The sequence below is a fragment of the Notolepis coatsorum genome (genome assembly GCF_963971535.1).
Source record: "Notolepis coatsorum genome assembly, chromosome: 9".
NCBI lineage: Eukaryota > Metazoa > Chordata > Actinopteri > Aulopiformes > Paralepididae > Notolepis > Notolepis coatsorum.
In genome coordinates, this window is record NC_140173.1 from 50,041,253 (window position 1) to 50,061,792 (window position 20,540).

Consider the following 20,540-nt stretch of genomic DNA (forward strand, 5'->3'; position numbering starts at 1 on the left):
ATGTGTGTGTAAATGTTCTTTATTCCCATTACATAGGCTTTCAAATATTTTTTTTCTCCATTCAGTATAGTCCATCCAATATAGTGTTTAGGCTTTTCATAATACAGTATTAAATCACTTTATCATCAGGCATAGGTTTGTGTGTGTTTCAAAAAAGGCATAGTGCACAGAAAGCTGGCTATAGGGTTGGTTTTAACAGTCTATAGCCCCATAATTACCAGTACCGTCACTGCCTCTCCCCCCTGCTGCTGAATCCCTCATACACGCCTTCATCTCCTCCCGCCTGGACTACTGTAACTCCCTCCTCACTGGCATCACCTCCCGCTCCCTCCATAAACTGCAGATGGTCCAAAACTCACCCGCCCGCCTCCTCACTAACACCCGGTCCCGCAAACACATCACTCCTGTCCTCCACTCCCTCCACTGGCTCCCGATCAAGGAACGCATTAACTTCAAAACACTACTCCTCACCTTCAAAGCCCTCCATAGCCTGCCCCCCCCCCCCCTACCTGACTACCACCCCACCCATTCCCGCAGGTCCTCTTCCACTCTTTCCCTCACTGTCCCGTCATCCAAACAAAAAGTTTCGGTGACCGGGCATTCTCACGAGCTGCACCCCGACTCTGGAACTCCCTCCCTCAGACCATCAGAGACTCTCCCTCACTCTCCACCTTCAAATCCAGACTCAAAACCTACCTGTTCTCCCAAGCATTCAACCTTCCTTACCCATAACCACCCTCCTCCAACTCGCCACCATTTCCCCCTGCCCCACGTTCTCTCCTCTCCTGCCCCCCCCCCCCAACCCCCTTGGTTTTCCCTTATTTACTCTCCTCCCGACTGTCTCCCCTACTCACTCCCGCATTTGTTATCCGTTACTCGTGGTTTTATGTTTTCCTGTGTATTCTTATTGTCCTCCGTTTCCCTATGGTTCTGTTTCTTTGTTTTCTTTGTTTCTTTTTTGCCTATTGTCAGCGACTTTGGGTCTTTGAAAAGCGCTATACAAAATAAATGAATTATTATTATTATTATTATTATTATTATTATTATTATTATTATTATTATTATTATTATTATTATTATTATTATTATTATTATTATTATTATTATTATTATTATTATTATTATTATTATTATTATTATTATTATTATTATTATTATTATTATTATTATTATTATTATTATTATTATTATTATTATTATTATTATTATTATTAGTATATTGCTTTGCAGTTCAATTCCATGTTTTAAACAGAGCCAGTATAGAGAGAAAAAGACCTTCTCCTAATTGTATTTTGTTTGACCTGTGCCATGAATTACACATTATGATGTTTTTCAATTTGAAAGATAATTTTGCAAGTGAAAAAAAAGATTGACAAACGAGTTAGCTAATGTTAGCTAACATCATGAATAGATAGAATGTTAACTAGCTGACAATTATACTTTTAAATTGACAAACATCATTATGTGTAATTCATGGCACAATTCAAAAAAGGTTTGCCTCTCACTGTTGACTACCGTAAGTATTGTTTCCAAAATAGGGTCTCATGGTGGTCCAGCAGAAGGGGGGGGGGGGGATTCGCCTTTCTATGGACACAAACAGAGGTCTCCATGGCGATGCTGACATGACGTGCTGATCACGTGACGCGGCCAGGCTAGACCAGGTGTAATGCAGTTCCATTCATAATGCAGGGGATCCGTTTTTAGCAGGTTACCCCGAATTGAGGCTGAAAACTCACTATCATTCCAATTGTATTTATTCTTTATTTATCCAGGAAGGTCCTGTTGAGATACAAGATGTTTTATTCCAGGGAGTCCTGGGCAAGATAGCAGCATAAGCAGCTTCACATAAAAACAAAAAGAAGAGAGACATTGAGGCCATACCAGCAATATCCATAACACACTCAACCTCAAGTCAAGGTTATGTAAAACAGCAGCATGTTTCCTTTAGGGCGGATTGTAAAAGACAGCTAAAGGTATTCAAAGGAGGGGCTTCTTCTCATTGTATTTTGCAGCTCATTCCAACATTTGAGACGTCTGGTAGCTGTGTGTCACATTATTATGTTTACTGGACAACAGGCCAAAAACAAGTGGCCTCTTTGTTTTAAGATAATATCTTTGTTTTAAGATAAGATAAAGATAAGATATTCCTTTATTGATCCTCTTGGGGAAATGCAGGCGTCACAGCAGCATGGAGGAGGGGGGAGGGGAGGTACAGGTATGGGCAGGGTAATAGTAGAAAGAAAGACATAAATATAGGCAATACAATTTGATCTGTATATAAGTATATGAGGGGGGGGAATAAACAGTGTAAACAATATAGTTAACTCTGAATATACAAATATGAGAAAATATTACAGTCACTAGATTATGTTTTTTTCTAGGAGCCCCATTTATATACACCGCAAGGTCGTGAAATCCTGTCATAAAGTATTCAAATTCATCATAATGCATTACAAGGCATGCAATTGTATTATTATCTAATCAGGTTATATTGTGAGAGTGCATACATACACACGTGTAGGGGACACAGGGGTTAGCACCGTTGCCTCGCAGCAAGAAGGTCCTTGGTTTGAACCCCTGCAGGGGGTCTTTCTGTGTGGAGTTTGCATGTTCCTCCCCGTGCTCCCTGGCCTCCAGGTACTCCGGTTCCCTCCCACACCAAAGACATGCACCCCCCCCCCCCCCCCCCCGAAATCACCGGGTTGCACCGGGAGGGGCATCCGGTGTGAAAGCCTATATGCCAAATCAAATATGCGGAGCTTGAATTGATTGATCCACTGTGGCGACCCCTAACGAAGAAGAAGAAGAAGAAGAAGAAGAAGAAGAAGAAGAAGAAGAAGAAGAAGAAGAAGAAGAAGAAGAAGAAGAAGAAGAAGAAGAAGAAGAAGAAGAAGAAGAAGAAAAGAAGAAGAAGAAGAAGAAGAAGAAGAAGAAGAAGAAGATGATTAAGTGCTTATGAGGCGTGGCAATCTTTAGGTTAAGTGTCACCAAAAATGCCTTTTTATGGTCTGTTCGCAGGAAGGGCAGGAAGTTCAGTATAGCAACATTAGCGCTGCATTTATGTGCATTTTTGTGTCAAATCACCTAATTTCAGGCCCTAGATATCTTCATCAATGCAGGTATACATCATGGAAGAAAGATTGTGCTCAGCAGCTACCTCCACATCTCTCTTCAACTCCTGGTACAGAGAGAGAGAGAGAGAGAGAGAGAGAGAGAGAGAGAGAGAGAGAGAGAGAGAGAGAGAGAAAGAGAGAGAGAGAGAGGGGGGAGGGGGGGGGAGAGATGGAGAGATGGAGAGAGAGTAGAGAGAGAGATGGAGAGATGGAGAGAGCGAGAGAGTAGAGAGAGTGGGTGTGTGAGTGTGTGTTTGCTCTGCAGGGTGAAAGCCAAATGTCTGGAAACAGACTTCACATCTGCATCCCGTTAAACACACTAATAATACCCCGCCTCCCCCTCTCCCAAACACATACACTCACCCCCCCCCCTCTCTCTCTCTCTCTCTCTCTCTCTCTCTCTCTCTCTCTCTCTCTCCAACCACAACAGTGGAAAGTTCCAGCCAGTGATAAAGACAATTGTTTGGGGATTCAACTTAAACCGAGAAAGGAGAACTTAAATCTCTCCTAAACACAGTAGGGGAGTGTAGGTTGTCGTAGTGATGTGGACCCAGTGATGTAATAGAACTCTTCAGGATCATGTGTTTCTACTCTTATATATCAGTGTTGGCTTTAAATTAATTTGAGGGGGGCGCCTCCAAGGAGAGACTCCATGACGAAGGACAAACGTGTGTAAAAGAGACAACATTGCCTTTCAAATCTAGAGCAGAAACCCCAAGTGACCATAATATCCATACCTGACCTCCTCCATGTCCTCCTTGTTAAACCCTTTCACTATACACTAGAGAATGTTAACCTTTCACTACCCCACACTACAGACGGTTAACAGTCTGTAGTGTGGCAGTGAAAGGGTTAACCTTCCGTAGTGTGGTTGTGAAAGAGTTAACCCTTTGTCGTGTGGCAGTGAGAGAGGGGTTAACCCTCTAGTAGTGTGTGGCAGTGAAAGGGTTAAAACTACTCTGCAACATCTGATTTGATTTACCAATAAGACCAAAATCACAATGCTATTCCATTCCACATGCTATTCCGTTCCACACAGAAAAAAGTGGGGTTTTAATGTGTATTATTTATTGATAATCTTTTGAAAAGCTATAGCCTATAGGCCTAAAGAGTTTTTGTTTGTTTGTTATTTTGCTTTCCATTTGAAGCCAGGGGGGAATCGTGCAAACCTCGGTTATATCCGTAGATTGTGGTGATGTGATTTAACTACAACCCTATACAAGAACTGGACTCTTATCACGCTGCATTAGGTTTTGTAACAAGGCCAGACTGACTCACCAGTCACCACACAGACACACAATACACTACATATGTTCCTATTTACTGTCAAGACATTGTTAGGTAAACTATACAGCCTTTTATCTTATTATACCAGCAAGCACTAGATCTACTAATCTGATTCGTCTAACTGTCCCCGGGGTGTGCACGCACGGAGCTTGGTAAAACTGCGTTCTCGATTGTATGGACCTTTGGGTTGGAATGAGCTGCAAAATACCATTGCCTTCCCATAGCTTTAAAATACTTTTACAAACTGCCCTGAAGGAATCGTATTGGTGTTTTACATAACTTTGACGCTCGAGGTGGACTGTGTTATGGCTATCTCTGGTTTGGCTGTGCCTCTCTTTTTTTAACCTTTTTCCCTTGTATGAATTGTGTTCTATTATGTGAAATGATGTGAAACTGCTGAGGCAATGCTGCCGTTTATAGGCCAGGAATCCCTGGAAGAAGAGTATCTCAATGGGAGTGGGACCTTCCTGGATAAATAAAATTGTGAAGAGTCTTGGATAAAGGAGGCTATATTCCGAGGCAGGGGGGGCTGGTGATCATTAATCACGCTACAGTCACTCCTACTTTCCCTGCAGGGGGAGTCGCCTTTGCAGTCTCTGGTGTGTGCTGTGCGTTATTGTAACACTCCACCACACTCCCTATCAGTCACACTTTGCTCTGGACTTTACGGTGAACGGAACTCGACACGGTGGCAAATAACGCAGAATGGAATTGAAACTGATGGCAGTCGTGGCTGTGCTCGCCGTGGCAACATACGCGCCTCCATCACAAGGTATGGATTTATGGAACTTTTATTATGTTATGGCTGCTTGCATTTTGTGTTGTTGTTGTTGTGGGATGTTTTTGGCAAGCATTGGTGGAAAGATTCAAACCAGAAACACTCAGATGTCATGCGGTATTTATTTGACTGCTGTTTAACATAAAATGCAATATTTAGAATTAGATACCTTGAATATCAGGCCAGGTCCGATGCATTTTCCCATTTTTTGGAAAAGCATTCAAGGTTTACTTTCTACTGTAGCTGGGATTTGTAGCTGTATTTCTTATTTTCTCAACAGAACATCTAGGCTTCGGCTCTTGCAAATGCTATACCGAATACATTTTCTCCCCATATTCTTCACATTAACATTTCAATTTTATTTATAACTTTTTAAATGAGTTTCATTGCATTATTTAAGAGGCTGTGCTGCACTCATTCATTGCCGTGCGTAAAAGACAAACCAGCGGGGCAGTTGCGCGTGCGGGCGCGTGTTTCTGGCTCTCACCAAAGCCCTGTCGCGTTGCTGATTAATGTCTGTATTTCTTGCGCTCTTTGTTTTCACTTAATTACGCACAAATTAGGCGCTGGGAGGACAAACCCACAGCTTTCAGTGAGTGACACGCAGTCACCGACCCCCGCGATCCTCTGGTGGCGCGCGAATTATCATATCGACAGATCAGGTGTAAACCTTATTAGCATAGTGATAGGTTTAATCCACGAGGTATTTCTCACCATCTGCTCTTTCTATAACCACTAAAAGCCCTATCGATGGCCACTTAAGTGATCCGGTGCGCATGTTCCATCCAAATATTCTCTGATAAAACAACGATCCTCTGCATTTGAATGGTCATTGTTTTGTGCCATTGGTTATTTTGAGTGATACAAACAACGCTTGAAGTAATTAATGATTTTAACAGGCAGTTTACCGGTTTACAGTTGCCGTTGGCGTATTATTAACCTTCACTGTGTAGGAGTGTCATGCAATTAGTTTCTGTCTGAGTTAGAGGGAACGAGACCCACTTCATTCCTATGACTAAATGTAAATATGTTTTCTTGTCATTTGTGTGGATAGTTAAACAACAGCTAATACTACGCGGATTATACTACTAATCCATGACACAGAGGCAAAGGAGAGAGTGCAGCACTCAATAAACAGACGACATGACACTATCTAATATTATTAAAATGGGAACGTTGATAGGTCATATGTCTCGTATAGGCCCACAATAATTTCATTATAACGGATCCACAAACAGCATCAAACAACATTTCAAAGACCTGAAAGCAAATACGGCAAGGCAATGCAGGCATTAGTAGCAACACGGTGTTAACTGCAAAAGACAGTTGTGTGTGAGTGTGACTGTGAAATCTGATGCTTTGAGTCAGCACTACTACTGATATAGAATGGCTCGTTGGTATCAGCTTTGCAGGAAGCTATAGAGAAGATAGTCAGTTCACACTCTTATCAGATGGCTTCTGTCTTTCCCTGGTCATGTGTTGCTGATTGTTTTTATAGTGCATTCTTGCTGTGTTTACTTAGCAAGTTTGTGTTTTATAATTCTCTCTGGCATTTGGATGGGTATGTCGACTATACTATCTCCAAAACTGGCATTGCTGGACTAATAGGTATTGAATCTAACAATTTCCCCATTATTTAGAGGGTAACTTCACATAAAAACAAACAATGCCGATGTATTTTGCACATAATCTCACACACATCCAAAAACTATAACCCGTTTTGCACACATTCCGTTTGTTTGTTATTGAGAGTAAATTAGTTTGAATATGGCCACCAGTGATGACATCGTCTGTGACATTTTAATCCTTGTGTTGTGTTAATTGCAGCTCAGTGAAATGATAAGGTTGCAGTCTCTATAAGACATGGTATTGCTATTGTTTCATCTACGATAATTCCAAGGAGCTGTAATTCAATGTCCCTGATGACATCACCAGTGGCCACATTCAAACTAATTTACTCTCAAATCTCAATAACTGTCAAACTAAATTAGTGCAGCAAAACTGTTTTTGGAATGTGTGTGAGATTACAAGAGAGATGTACAACATGTGTGCATAATACATAAAACAAAAATAGAACCATAGTCGTCAAGAGTTGCTACAGACCAGGGCAGCTAGGTGGTGTAGTGGGCAAGGCGCTCGCCACCAATGCAGGAGACGCTGGGTTCGAGCCCAGCTCTCCGCATTGCTACCAGCTTGGCTGGTCGTTCATACTAACACAATTGGCAGTGTTAGGGGGTGGGAAAGCTGATGGGTGGGGATCGGACGTTGTGGACAGCGACTCCTACAGGTCGGTTGGTGCGCCTGCGCAGCAGAATCAGGAAGCGACGGGGGCGGCGTGTCCCTCCCACGCAGACCCCCGCCGCTGAGAGATCGCGCTGTGCAGGTGAAAAGATGCGACGGCTGCCTCCTCGTGTACCGGAGGGGACATGTGATGTAAGGCTTCGTCCACATTACAGCCGACCTGTGGGAGGCACGGCCTAACAGCGTTCGAGATAGGGGAGGGTAGAATTGGACGATACGAAATTGGGATGGGAGAAAAAATAGAAAATGGGAGAAAAAAGTAGATAAAAAAAAAAAGAGTTGCTACAGGCCTGGTATCAGTTTATTGACACGCCTGGAGGGGTTGTGTAGTAAAGATCTTCTCCTTCTCTCTCCCGCTCAGCCAAACCCATCAGCCTGGTGGAGAGATGCTACTGCCGCGCAACAGTCAACACGGTCCCCAGAGGCAGCATCCGTGAGCTCAAGTTCGTGCACACGCCCAACTGTCCCTTCCAAGTGATGTGAGTACCATTCATTCCCACGCGCTGGCTGCAGGGGCTGTCCCAGGCCTGCCACCACCCCCTCCCCTCTCTCTCTCTTTCTCTCTCTCTAGCCGTATAGGAGACAGGTTTCCTCCTTGCTGGACATTTCTCACCATCAATCTCTCAGAGGTGACAGGCTGGTCAATGGACCTGTGCATGTACTCACACACACACAAACTCACACACACACACACCAAGAGAGAGTTATTGTTCCTAGGTCTTAAAAGACAAGGCACACTGACACATCCACCGGAAGTGTGTGTCCCTGTGTGTGTGTGTGAGCCAGTGTGAGCGTGAAAAGGTGGGACAGAAATTGGACGCGGTTTTGCTTTCAGCAAGTAAACAATAATTGTTATTCTTGACTTTGTTTCTCACGCAGCGTCTCCCGGTAGATCTGGCTCATGCTCCGCCCCCTCTGGTAGATCTGGCTCATGCTCCGCCCCCCTCTGGTCGATCTAGCTCATGCTCCGCCCCCTCTGGTAGATCTGGCTCATGCTCCGCCCCCTCTGGTAGATCTGGCTCATGCTCCGCCCCCTCTGGTCGGGTCCCGCTCAGTGTTATGGGTTTGCATGGGATGGATCTCGTGATGGAAATGAGAAACACAACAGGCTTATGAAGACTATACCCTTTGATGTGACGCAGCCAAAAGTTCAGGGTAGGACTGAATGGGGGATGGACTTAACCAGGATAAACTGCTCTTATAAACTCACACGCCCTGGCACACAAAGAACCATCAGAATTCGCCGCACTTAATATATAATAGGGAGTCGTGAAGACACACAGGATATGCTGTTGATCAGTTCAAGAGCTAAGGTCACAGGGGATTAACGGCTCTCACAGAATCCCACGCGTGAGCGCACACCATTCCCATTGCGTGAATTTGCAATAATTGCGTGCACACACACACTAGCCACAAATGACTACACATCGAGAATGCGGAACGTATCGTGAAGACGGCATGATCCGCCACATGCTGAGTGGATATGATCTATAGTCTTTTTTACCCATTCTGTAAATAGACACCGGGTTATTCTGGACCTTGAAAGTAGTCAACGTTTGGCTCATTTCTTGGTTTTAATGACGCTGAAGATCCCCAGTGGCTCCTGTGCAGGAAATAAAAGCTCTGCGTGGTTGTTTCTCGTCGTCAAAATAATGACGAGATATTATAACAGTTATTTTAGTTTGATTAAGGCTGCGGTTACATTATAGCCAAAACGATATAGTTTAATTTCGCTTTTCAGAACGCTGTGTATTGGCAGGCAAGTTAGACGTTGTTTGTCTCGTGAGCACAGAGTGATGTATATACATGTAGTACAATGCCAAAGCAGTAGGTGGCGATGTAGCTCAAACATGAAGGCCATTTTCAACCAATCAGAAAGGTTGAACGCGTCACTCCACGTCCTGCTCAGTCAAAACAGAAACCCACCATCTTTAAATACCTCGCGTGAACCATTTAGCAACATAGCATTTATTTTTCAGCAAGAAACAAAGTGCAATAAACAAAAAAGGATACACTGTGTGTTCTGCCTCCTTTGTTGATGAAACAAAACCAACATCAACACAATTTACCACCAAGATCTCTGATGTTGTTAGCTACATGCTAATGTGATTGGCATATCCCATTTATATAGTTAGCATTGAGGCTATCGTACATTAACATAGTAACGTTAACGCTAGTAGAATAAATGGATGAAAATGTTATTTGACAGATTGCAGAATGGGTACAATACGGCTCAATACAAACAATTGTTAAGGGGATGCAGACTGTTGTAGTTTGGAATGATCTAATTAATTGTGGTGAAATTAAAAGCAAGTACAAAATCAATCTCTGATGGTGTCTGGGAGGATGGAGTCAAATGGTTATCCATCTGCTCCGTTATAAAGCACATGAATAAGCAATCTGAGGGTGACGCAGCTGATATCCTGTATAGCCTCCCCATATGGCCGGTTGGTGTCGGGAGACAGCAAATTATATTAATTATAGCGCGATATTGTAAGTGACTCCCAGAAATAGTTCTGATGTTTTGGACTAATGGACGGAGTTGAGGTCCAGCCAGGGGAGAATTTGGCGTCGGTGTCTACTGCGCATGGGCGTTGGGCATGAACGGCTCCGTATCTGGATCGCGCAAATTACATGGCACTGTTTTTCAAAACGAAAACACCCTTTGAGCGTTGCCGCTAGGAAAACGTGTTTTCCTGCCAAAACGGCATTGCCCTTTAACTTGGACATGCAAACGAAATAATTCGCAAATGAAACGTTGTCACATCAACAGCGAACAGGGAAACAACAGCGTTTTCACATCAGGGGTCCCGGGCACAAGGGTTGGGAAAGCTCACCCTAGTGGCCTGCGTGAAACCCATTTAAGTGCACAAGGATCAAACTGGAAAAAATAAGAGCGTTTTTCTTAATTCCTGAAAAGCAGACTTTTTGGAGATACCAGGTTTAAACTTTCATTCGACGGCAACGATATCTTACTGTCAATCAAAATAGTTAGATAACATCAGTACCTGGCCATCCTTTTTTTGTATGTGTGTGTGTGTGTGGGGGGGGGGGGGGGGGTCCTATTAAGGTATTGTGGGAGGTTTTCCTCATCTTCATTGAGGGTCATGCAGTGTTGTTGTTCCACTGGGATGTGGGCTTGTGTGAGGCGCGCCGAGACATGTATCGGGATACTGGGCTTATACAAATAAACTTGACTTGAATTGACTTGCTGAAATAGCAGATTCAGCTAATTGATCCGCCTGTAAGCAGCACATTATCTGTGACTGTATCATGTCTGGTAAGCGCTTAACACAGGGGATCAAGGTTTGCATGATGTAGTCAAGGCACACACACACGCCCACACACACGCACACACACACACACACACACACACACACCCATGTGGTCTTTATCTAAGTAGAAGCACATCTCAAAAGACATTTCTGTGTCAAACTGATAAGGCTACAGTAAGATAAGATAAGAGAGAACATTATTATCCTCAGGGGAAATTGCATAATTGGCCTATCTCAAAACCCCGCCCTCTTTCCTTGATCCTCCAAACAAAGTTTGACCGAGGGAAGTTGTGATTGGAGGATCAAGAAAAGAGGGCAGGGTTTTGCGTTAGGTCAAATGGTTTGGATGAGAATGTAGGAGTAGATAAGAACACGAGGGGGAAACAATATAGGCTAATAAAAGAGATGAGAGGAATAGAAACACGTTTAGGCACAGGGTTCCTATTTATAGATACCAGCATATCAACAGGAGTTATGTACGTGGGCGAGTGTGAATAATATTTGGATTTACATACAACAGTGCCGATGTGCAGCTATTGTACAGATATAAACACATATTACAGAAACATGTACATGTGTAATATGTATACAGCGGGTGGCCACTAAGATTAATAGAATACACGTGAGAGAGCATATGTAGCATATATATTATACAAAGTCAGAACAGGTGTGCAAGTCTTCTGGTTGCTATGGTAGATATTGGGGTGAAACCAACGTGTCAATAGTCACTGTTTGGGGGACTCAAATTTGATCTCAACAATGAAGTTATGATGGAACATAATATCAGATACTGCAGTATTCCCCCCCAAGGCGTTCTCGTTAGAACGTCCCGCAACCTGCAGGTGATGCACCTATTGAGAAACTCTGTTCACCTATTGAGCAACATGCCTGCTTATGCCGATACATATTTATTCAATAATGTTCTTTCTGTGTTCTCTCCATCAGTGCCAAGCTGAAGAACAGCAGGGAGGTGTGCGTTAACCCGGAGACCAAGTGGCTGCAGCAGTACCTGAAGAACGCCATCAACAAGTAAGTTAAAGGGAACATCATTTAGTCCTTTTCAAGACCTCAAGTTAGGTGTTTGAGGTCCCCCTAAACATGTCTTTTGAGTTTCTTTCTGAAAAGAAACACGCAGCCGCTACACCTCTCTGTTTCAGTCCTGGTCTCAAATGGCTGTTTCTGTGCCTGTAACGAGCAAGCTGCTTTTATCGTACAGATACGATAATTATCGTACGTCTAGCAGTGGTGCCTGCACCAGATCTAACTTTCAGACTAGACGTCCCAGATCAAATATGACTCAAGATCCAGCAATAGCATAGTAATCTTGTCGTTAAAATAGTTGTCAGAAACATACAATTGGTTAAACTTTAGGTAGAAAAGATACGATTTACGCACTGCAATTCTAAAGGGCTCGTTTTAAGATGGAGGGTTTCTGAACCGCAGAAAAGGCACAATGCACATGTTTATTTAGTTTTGGGATAACCCCTCATTCTGTAAAAACAATGCAAAACACAGGAAAAGGCCATTTTCACAATAGGTCCCCTTTAAAGAGCCACGTCTGATTGCGTTATACTAATGGGTTGTGGTCCTCCGGGAGCATAACCAGACAAGGGCTCTAAGGTCAGATGAACAGGGCTGCTTGGTGATTCCTACACTAAGTCGAATCAAATCTAGTTTCTATTTAGATTTTGGACTTTTTGAGGCACGTTGTTGCTTTACTGTATTGAAAGGTGAATAAAGATGCATCTGCTTTACTTGTAATGGTTGTCTGAGCCACAGGACTTACACTTCCTGTACATTTCTTTTTCACAAACTGCTCCGTTATGGTTTCAAAAGTAACTGTACGTTGGCCAGCCGTCAAAAAAACTTTTGTGATTAACATTGCCATTCTTTGGTAAGGAGTATGCTAATTTGTGGCTCCACTGGAAAGACCATAGCTTCAGTGCTAACCATATATGAGTGGATCCAGACAACGGCAGAGAGCATCTTTTTCCCAGCAGCAAAGCCATTACTTTCCCAGCATATTTGGCTTGCAGCCCATTTTGGGTCACAGCTCATAGTTTAAGAATGACTCATTTAGAGTAAAAGAACGAGAATGCAAATACCCAAATTTACATTCCCATGATATTGCACATTTCAGTCTAAATCTATGGTATTACTATTAACATAGAAAACCGCCTCCATAAACTGGAAATAAGAGCATTATGACTAGAATTCATGATGTCGTCAAGTGAACACTTCATGGAGTTGGTCCGTTGACTGAATCAGTGAGTGAACGTACGATACGATACAAAATACTTTATTATTAACCCCGCAATGGGAGACTGAGTGCCGCCACTCATGTATGACAGACAACAGACGGGACAATAGAAACAAGGCAGTTGAAAATAATAAATAATCTAACAACAATGAGACCGTACTAGAATATGTTAGCGGTTATAGACGACACCAACATCACCACAATCCTCAGTACATCCACCGACGACATATTTCACCGTAAAGTACATTTTTATTGTGACAAAATAATAAACAAACTTGAAACTTGACATCAGATCAGATCATCTTTAAATTTGTGGGCTCGTAGAATCTTTGCTATGCGCTATTACATGCAAATTCGTTTGATTTAAATGGTGGGTTTACAGAAAATTATATCAGAAAATGTACCTATACACAAGTCAAAGCATGTCAAGTGTTCCTTTATTAATCCCCTTGGGCAAATAGTACTGTCATAGTGTCGTTCCAATATTCAGCGTCTATGGAGCAGTTCCCGGAGTCGATGACATCATCGGTAGAATGTTGCCTCTCTGGTATTCAGCCGAACTGTACAGTAACATGTGAGCTATGTTTGAAGATTACTTTTAATTCAATTCAATAAAAAAAACGTTATTAGTCCCGCAAGGGGCAATTTAAGGCATGAATACGGCAAACAGCTGCACACACATCCAAGACAAAACAGGGGACAAGAGACATACATGACACTATTAAAGCACAAGAGACATGACACTGTTAAAACAGGATCCATATATTGTTGATCTGTCTAGTCTAATAAATAAATTCGGTCAGTACAAAAAAAGTGCACTTTCGTCAAAGATTTTAAAATCAAGGGGTCAAAGGGTGCATACTAGTGAACTGACCATTCCTTGTACTGTGGCCATTCACCAGTCGAATGGCTTCTGGAACAAAACCAAACTTCCTTCTTCCTGCTTTACCTTTAAGCACTTTACCTCACCTATCAGCGGCCTATTCAGAGAGTGTGACAACTGTTAATTAATGGCCTCGTTTCTGGAGCTTGCTGATGCATGAAGGAGGGAGGAGAGGTGTATCATCGACCACAGTCCGTGTCAAACAAAAGTGGAAGTGCTCCCTTCCTGGTATAGAAACGGGACATTTCCTTAATAGTAGTTTTGAAACAGTTCCTGAAGGTGCTCAAGACTTACTAAGATAAGATCTTCCTTTATTGATCCCCTTGGGGAAATTCAGGAGAATACTCGTCGGTCCCCCAAGACACAATTACACGACGACTGTCATTTGCAAGTCATAACCAATAGAACATAATAGGTGTACAGAGGGCAAAATTATTGCACAAATACGATAATTATGACACATCTGGTAACACTGACTGCTTCCTCTGACCTGAGAAGTTTCCTGGGTACACATCAAGACCCCCCCCCCCCCGCCCCAACCCTCATCCAAGAAGGCATTCTCATACAGTAAGTAAGTGGGCATCATGCTGTTTGACTGGTGCCAATTACCAGACGCAGACATGTACACACACAGCACCCAGCACGCAGACATGCCTGTGGCTCCCAGGTGAGATGAGCGTCTCTTTGTCTCCGGAGAGTCGAAGGTGTGAACCGGTTCTCTGCACAACAAAGCACCTGAGAGTTGCAGTAGTAACGGTTTATTCAGAGCAGACGGCGGCTCTTTATAATGTAACAAGCCTATTATTCTAATGCCCCCCCCCCCTGGTTTCAGTGTTGGGGGAAGACTCTACCTTAATCACCACCGATAATGATCGTATTTGTACGATAATTTTGCCCTCTGTGGTAGGATCTGTTTTACGATAATTTTGGCCATTTGCTCTCTTGGTTAAAGTTCAAGTTCAAGTTTGTTTTTATTTGTCACGTATAATGTACATTACAGTGAAATGCTTGGTTCTGTATAAGCCCCTGAGAATGTGCTTCACAGTAAACAATTAAGTAAAAGAGGAATAACACTATACAATATACAATACAATATACAAATTAAAGTACAACCTAAGTACAATAATAATAACTTTATTTGTTTTTTGTATAGCACTTTTCATACAGAGGTTGCAGTTCAAATTTCAATCTAAGTACAATGAAGTAAAAATGCAGACAATGAGGTACAAATTCAGACAATGAGGTAGAAAACCCTTTTTAAGGCAAGGTGCAAATGCAAATGAAGTATTAATGTAGTGCAAATCTCTTTAATAAATAGATACATATAATGTAGTGTTAACGTGTCTAAAGTGAGTGTTAAGGTGAGTGTTTGTTTAAAGTGAGTGTGTGGATTTGTGTGCAATGAGTGTAGATGGATGGGTTGATGATGTTACATAGAGTCAGCGTAACGTTTTGACCACCATTCACTGTACACACCGACATAACGAAATGCAGAACCCCCCCCCAAATTCAGATCTATACTGTATTTGGAACCATAGGGGGTGTTTATCTGACTGTGTTAAGATAAGATTCCTTTATTGGTCCCCTTGGGGAAATTCTGGTGTCATAGCAGCATGGGGGAAGGGAGGTACAGATATGGGCAGGGTAATAGTAGAAGGACATAAACATAGGCAATAAAATCATAGTACCGATAAAAATAAGCAGTGTATTTAAAAAATATAATTAACTCTGAACATAAGCATATGAGCAAGTAGGCAGTATAATCAAAGGTGCAGATGAGGGTCTGTATGCCCTATCAGTTATATTATACAACATTACAATATATATGGTCAATAACACTTAGAATCTTAGTTACACTTAGTTAAGCAATGGAAACAGCCAAAGCATTTAAAAACCAACGTGTACAAAGAAAGACAGATCATCCGACCTAGTGGACTAAATTGAACAGTAGAATGGGGGAAGAAAAAATCCTTGCCTTGGATAACAACTCTGAGGCCCCGTCCACACGAACGCTGGGTTTAATGTAACCGTGATTGTATGTGCGCAGTTGCACTGTTCGGCCACACACAACCGGGGATTTGCTACACTGCAACCGCGGTCTTTTGAAACCGGTGGCCAGGGTGGAGTTGTGCGGTTTTGCAGTTGCGTGTGGGCATAGCAACCGAGGTTATTCCCAGTGTTTACAGCAGAGCTGTCGCAATTATTCCCCATGTTCACGGCAGACCGCGGGGTAGAGAGATTAGAGCAGAGCCAACTACACCAGTGTTTACAGCAGAGCTGTCCCAAGTAGCGTTATATGAAAATGATTGTAACAAACTTTTGTTCAAAACGTATCGTCTGTGTTGAAGAGTGTTGTGATCGACTGATGTCTGTTGACGCTCAGAGTAAACATGTAGCTGCAGCTAAACTAAACTCATGTGTTGTCAAGTTATTGTTATAACTTATAAGGAACCCAGTCCAGACTGCATCCCCTTAACAATTGTTTGTATTGAGCCGTATTGTATTGTACCCATTCTGCAATCTGTTAAATAACGTTTACATCCATTTCATATCGGTAACGTTACTTCTTCTTCTTCAGTTAATTAATGGCAGCTCGCGACCCAACAGGAAGTTTAGTGAGCGTTCAGTCTTTTCTGATTGGTTGAAATGGCCTTCATGTCTGAACAACATCGCCGCCTACTGCTTTGGCATTGTATTACATTGTACTAAATGTATCGGTTGCTGGGTTCCAGCTCTGCCCATGAGTACGCAGTTATACACGGTTGTCCACCTGTGTTCACCGTGTGGACGGAGTTTTATTTTTTCAAACTTCGGTCATATTAAATCCAAACTCTCGTGTGGACAGGGCCTGAGTGAGTGCTTTGGCGGTCTACCCCGTGGAACAGCTGTCTTTGTAGGGGACGCTTGGAGGGAGCCAAACCCTTCGCTCCTTTCAATACAAGTCTTGGGAGCCAGTGACGGCTGAATAAATACTCATTCATTTTCAAAATTCTGTTTACTGGTGAGACCAAGTTGTTTGGCCTAATGTACAGGATAGGACATGGCTGTTTTTCACTCCCTCAAGACGTTTCCATGGTGATGTCTGTCTGCGCTCCTTCTGGCTGTGGGAGCTTGGGGGTCAGCAGTGTATGAAGCAGCCAGCAGCCATCACAGTTCATTTGTAGTCTAGTCCTTCTAGTCGTGAGCCAAAGAAATAATGTGTTACAGCGGCACATCTTAGTCTGTGAGTGAAAGAAAGAACGAAAGAAAGAAAGAAAGAAAGAAAGAAAGAAAGAAAGAAAGAAAGAAAGAAAGAAAGAAAGAAAGAAAGAAAGAAAGAAAGAAAGAAAGAGTGGTTTACTCATTCAATTCACGAAGGTGGACTTCTCCAAACTATGCTAAACATTTATAAAATAGAAATAAAATAATGAATACAAACTTGGACCAAGGCCTGTTTAGGCCCGCTGGTCTTCATTAGGACCAGTGTTCTGCTAAACTAGCTGCCAAATAAAGGCTAAAGAGGAGTCTCCCTGGTCCCCGTGTGGTTGCTGTTGTCATTTAATCGCAAAATATGTAGAGATATTTAGCTTACATGCTTGCCCCCCCCCCACCCAATGGGACTGCATTATTCAAGTTGCTGTGTAGTACATTTGTTGTTGTGACACATGTACGGATAACACATTTCTATTTACAATTCTTTCATGTTTGTTGAGTTGTATTTCTCGACTACACCCTAGTATGTGTGTCGTGGCTGATGACTAACACACGGCGACCCGTTTCTGTCTTCCAGGATGAAGAGATCCAGACAGGCCAATAGAGGACCTGCAGACGGACAGATATGATTGTCACTACGGAGATGTAACACGTGGACTCATTTGGCATGTTGTACAGCACTTATCCTGCCCGCCACGATGCTGCGACCATCGGCATAGCAACCAACCAACCAACCAACCAACCGCTCGCCACCACGGACGCCAAGATCCACTGGCACCTCACCCACCGCCATCACTCCTCTCACCACCCATATAGACACTGTCCTGTTGTTAGCGCAAAGTGCAATTGTATCTGCGCGACTGTATGTTTTTATAACAACAATGTATATATACGTTTTTATTATTGGACTCCCACAGTAAAGAGCTATTTTTGGAGATTTTCTCGTCCTCTCGTCCCCTCATTTATGAGTTTGGACTTGGTGAACCCCGGGATCAAGCGCGTATGCTCGGGGGGGGGGGGGGGGGGGGGGGGGGGGTCGGGAAAACAGTCGGGAGGGTGTTCACCACAGTAATCAGCTCACGTCCTCCTTGCTATTGCTCAACTAATGCTCAGTGTGTGAAGGGTTCTATTGTGAGTAGTGCAGGGGGGGTTTAGGGAGGGGTGTTAGCATTTCAGTGATTATCTGGACCATTTGCTTTGATAATAGCTCAGCCACAAAAGATAATGGACATACTAACCCATTAGACCTTGTGTTATGTTAGGTTATATGGCATGTCTCCTTGTGTCGGGTTGGACAAAGTGAAAAGCGTTGACTATTCTTGTTCCCTCGGAAGCGCAGCGGGCAGAGCCACACTCGAGTTCTATTTAGGGTTTCGAATTAATTGGATGCCGTGTTGGAATTTCAACGGGTGCCAACCCCTCAAAGATCCTAGTGAAAATGTTAATTAGAGTGCTTTTGTCATGGAAATCTCTGATGCCAAACTGGTGGGGAGCATTTCCGGGACTGTTCTGTGAACTGTTCCGTGGCTATGCTGGTCTGACCTCACATTACGCGACATCTCTGTGATTTTCGGTCCAAATTACCCAAGAGAACATCTGGATCGTGCAACGGTGCTAATTGAGCGACCGATGCTCAAGCCGCGTTCCTTACCGGAACGGTTAAAATGTATTCGGGTGACAGGAAACGGAGCTCTTTTGAACGACGGCCGCAGCGGACGGTGCATTCAAAAGTAACCACAGTTTTAGTATTTTACCAACAAACAGTATTTTTTTTTTATTTAATTTAATTATAATAATCTCCAAATGGTTTGCTACCTGCCAGTGTTGCTGGTAAAGTACATTTACCGAACAAATTTACCAGCGACAGCCACATTTTACCAGCTATTGGCAGGTTATTGGTGTTAATAATCTACCCTGGTCACAGTGTCTGGTCAACAGACAGTGATTTAGCAACATTATTAGTTAAAGGATACAACTATGTTTAGAAGGTATTTAACATAATAACATGTGTCTCTAAAGTTTGAATACTCATCGTATGGAGAACAATTCTGTAACCATAGCAGTAGATTTAGTACTATGCTAATTATAGAGGCAGTAGCAATAGTAATAGTAATAATAGTAGTAGTAGTAATTGACCATATTCACATGGCGGCCATATTGCTCTTATGTTCTCAGGTGGGAACAGGGCGGAAGGGAATCCTGACGCATGACGCAAGAGCCAAATGGCCACCGTGTGAATATGATAAATAGTAGTAATAACAGCAGCAGCAGCTGCATTATAGTAACAGTAGTAGTAGTTATATGGTCTTCTATACCTATGCATACAAGATACTGTAACAATGCACTTTACATCTAATGCATTCATTTGTCAACAACAAATTTACACGCAAAAGGGAGGGGGGGGGCACTTTCTTTTGCTTCATCTGGTTATTAAAATTGTCTCCTTTCCCTCTAATCTTCTGTTTTCGCTCTGTTTTCTCTTATGAGATGTCTAGCTGCATTAGTAGTATGATGGTAGATGTCACCTATTTGTTTTTGAGCCTCCTTGTTTCATGTCAAATTAATTGTAATGCAAATATTTTATTTTTGTACTCTTTTTATATGTCCAGACATTATATTATATCCACATATTTTATATGAAGGAGTTACGATGTATTCCTCACAAATGAGCCATTCATCCAATTAAAATGTGTCTGTATAATTGTATACAATTATCAGTAAAATGTATTCTTCCTGAGAGTTAAGGTCAATCATTACGTTCATGTACATCTTTCCAACATGTTACAAGCTTTCTGTTTCATATACCATGGAAATAATCAACTTCATCACAATGGGCCATTTAAAAGCACGTACACATGCACAAACACACGTGTGCACACACACACACAATAATTAAAGGGGCACTATCAATGCTGGTATCTTTTTTCACATAATCCCACACACATCCAAAAACTCTAAACTGTTTTGCACATGAATTTAGTTTGACAGTTTTTGAGAGTAAACTAATTAGAATATGGTCACCAGTGATCATCAGGGACATTGAATCACCGTGTTGTGTTAATTACAGCTCCATGAAATGATGTAGATGAAAAAATAACAATACAGTGTCTTATTGTGTAGCACCTTAATTTTGAGTTCTTAATCTCGTTGTACGCAGTATAATGACAATAAAGACTATTCTATTCCATAGGGACTGCTACCTTATCATTTCATGGAGCTGACATTTACACAACATGAGGATTCAATGTCTCTGATGACAAACTCATTTTACTCTCAATAACTGTCAAACAAAATTCATGTGTGCAAAACAGTTTTGCAATGTGTGTGACGTGCAAAATAAATCAGCATTGTTTTTTGGTGAAGTACGGATGAGTTTTGATGCTGCAACCTATACTTAACGCAAAACTGGTGACCAACTGGTAATAAAACAGGGGCAGATGTAAAAACAAAA

At 42.3% G+C, this 20,540-nt stretch overlaps 1 protein-coding gene across 2 annotated transcripts; it reads left to right on the top strand.

The window, feature by feature from the left end:
• Positions 1-5,012: 5,012 nt before the first annotated feature.
• Positions 5,013-19,828, top strand: cxcl12a (chemokine (C-X-C motif) ligand 12a (stromal cell-derived factor 1); the record flags this gene model as incomplete). 2 transcript variants are annotated; one of them, XM_084321361.1, is made up of 4 exons in its annotated part: positions 5,013-5,172; positions 7,841-7,958; positions 11,700-11,783; positions 17,667-19,828. In XM_084321361.1, the coding sequence occupies exons 1-4, from the start codon at positions 5,106-5,108 to the stop codon at positions 17,716-17,718; spliced, it is 321 nt and encodes a 106-aa protein (XP_084177487.1). In that variant the 5' UTR covers positions 5,013-5,105. The 2 variants fall into 2 exon arrangements, with proteins under 2 accessions (XP_084177487.1, XP_084177488.1); XM_084321362.1 differs by lacking the exon at positions 17,667-19,828 and having other exon boundaries at positions 11,700-11,787.
• Between the last annotated feature and the right edge of the window lie 712 nt (positions 19,829-20,540).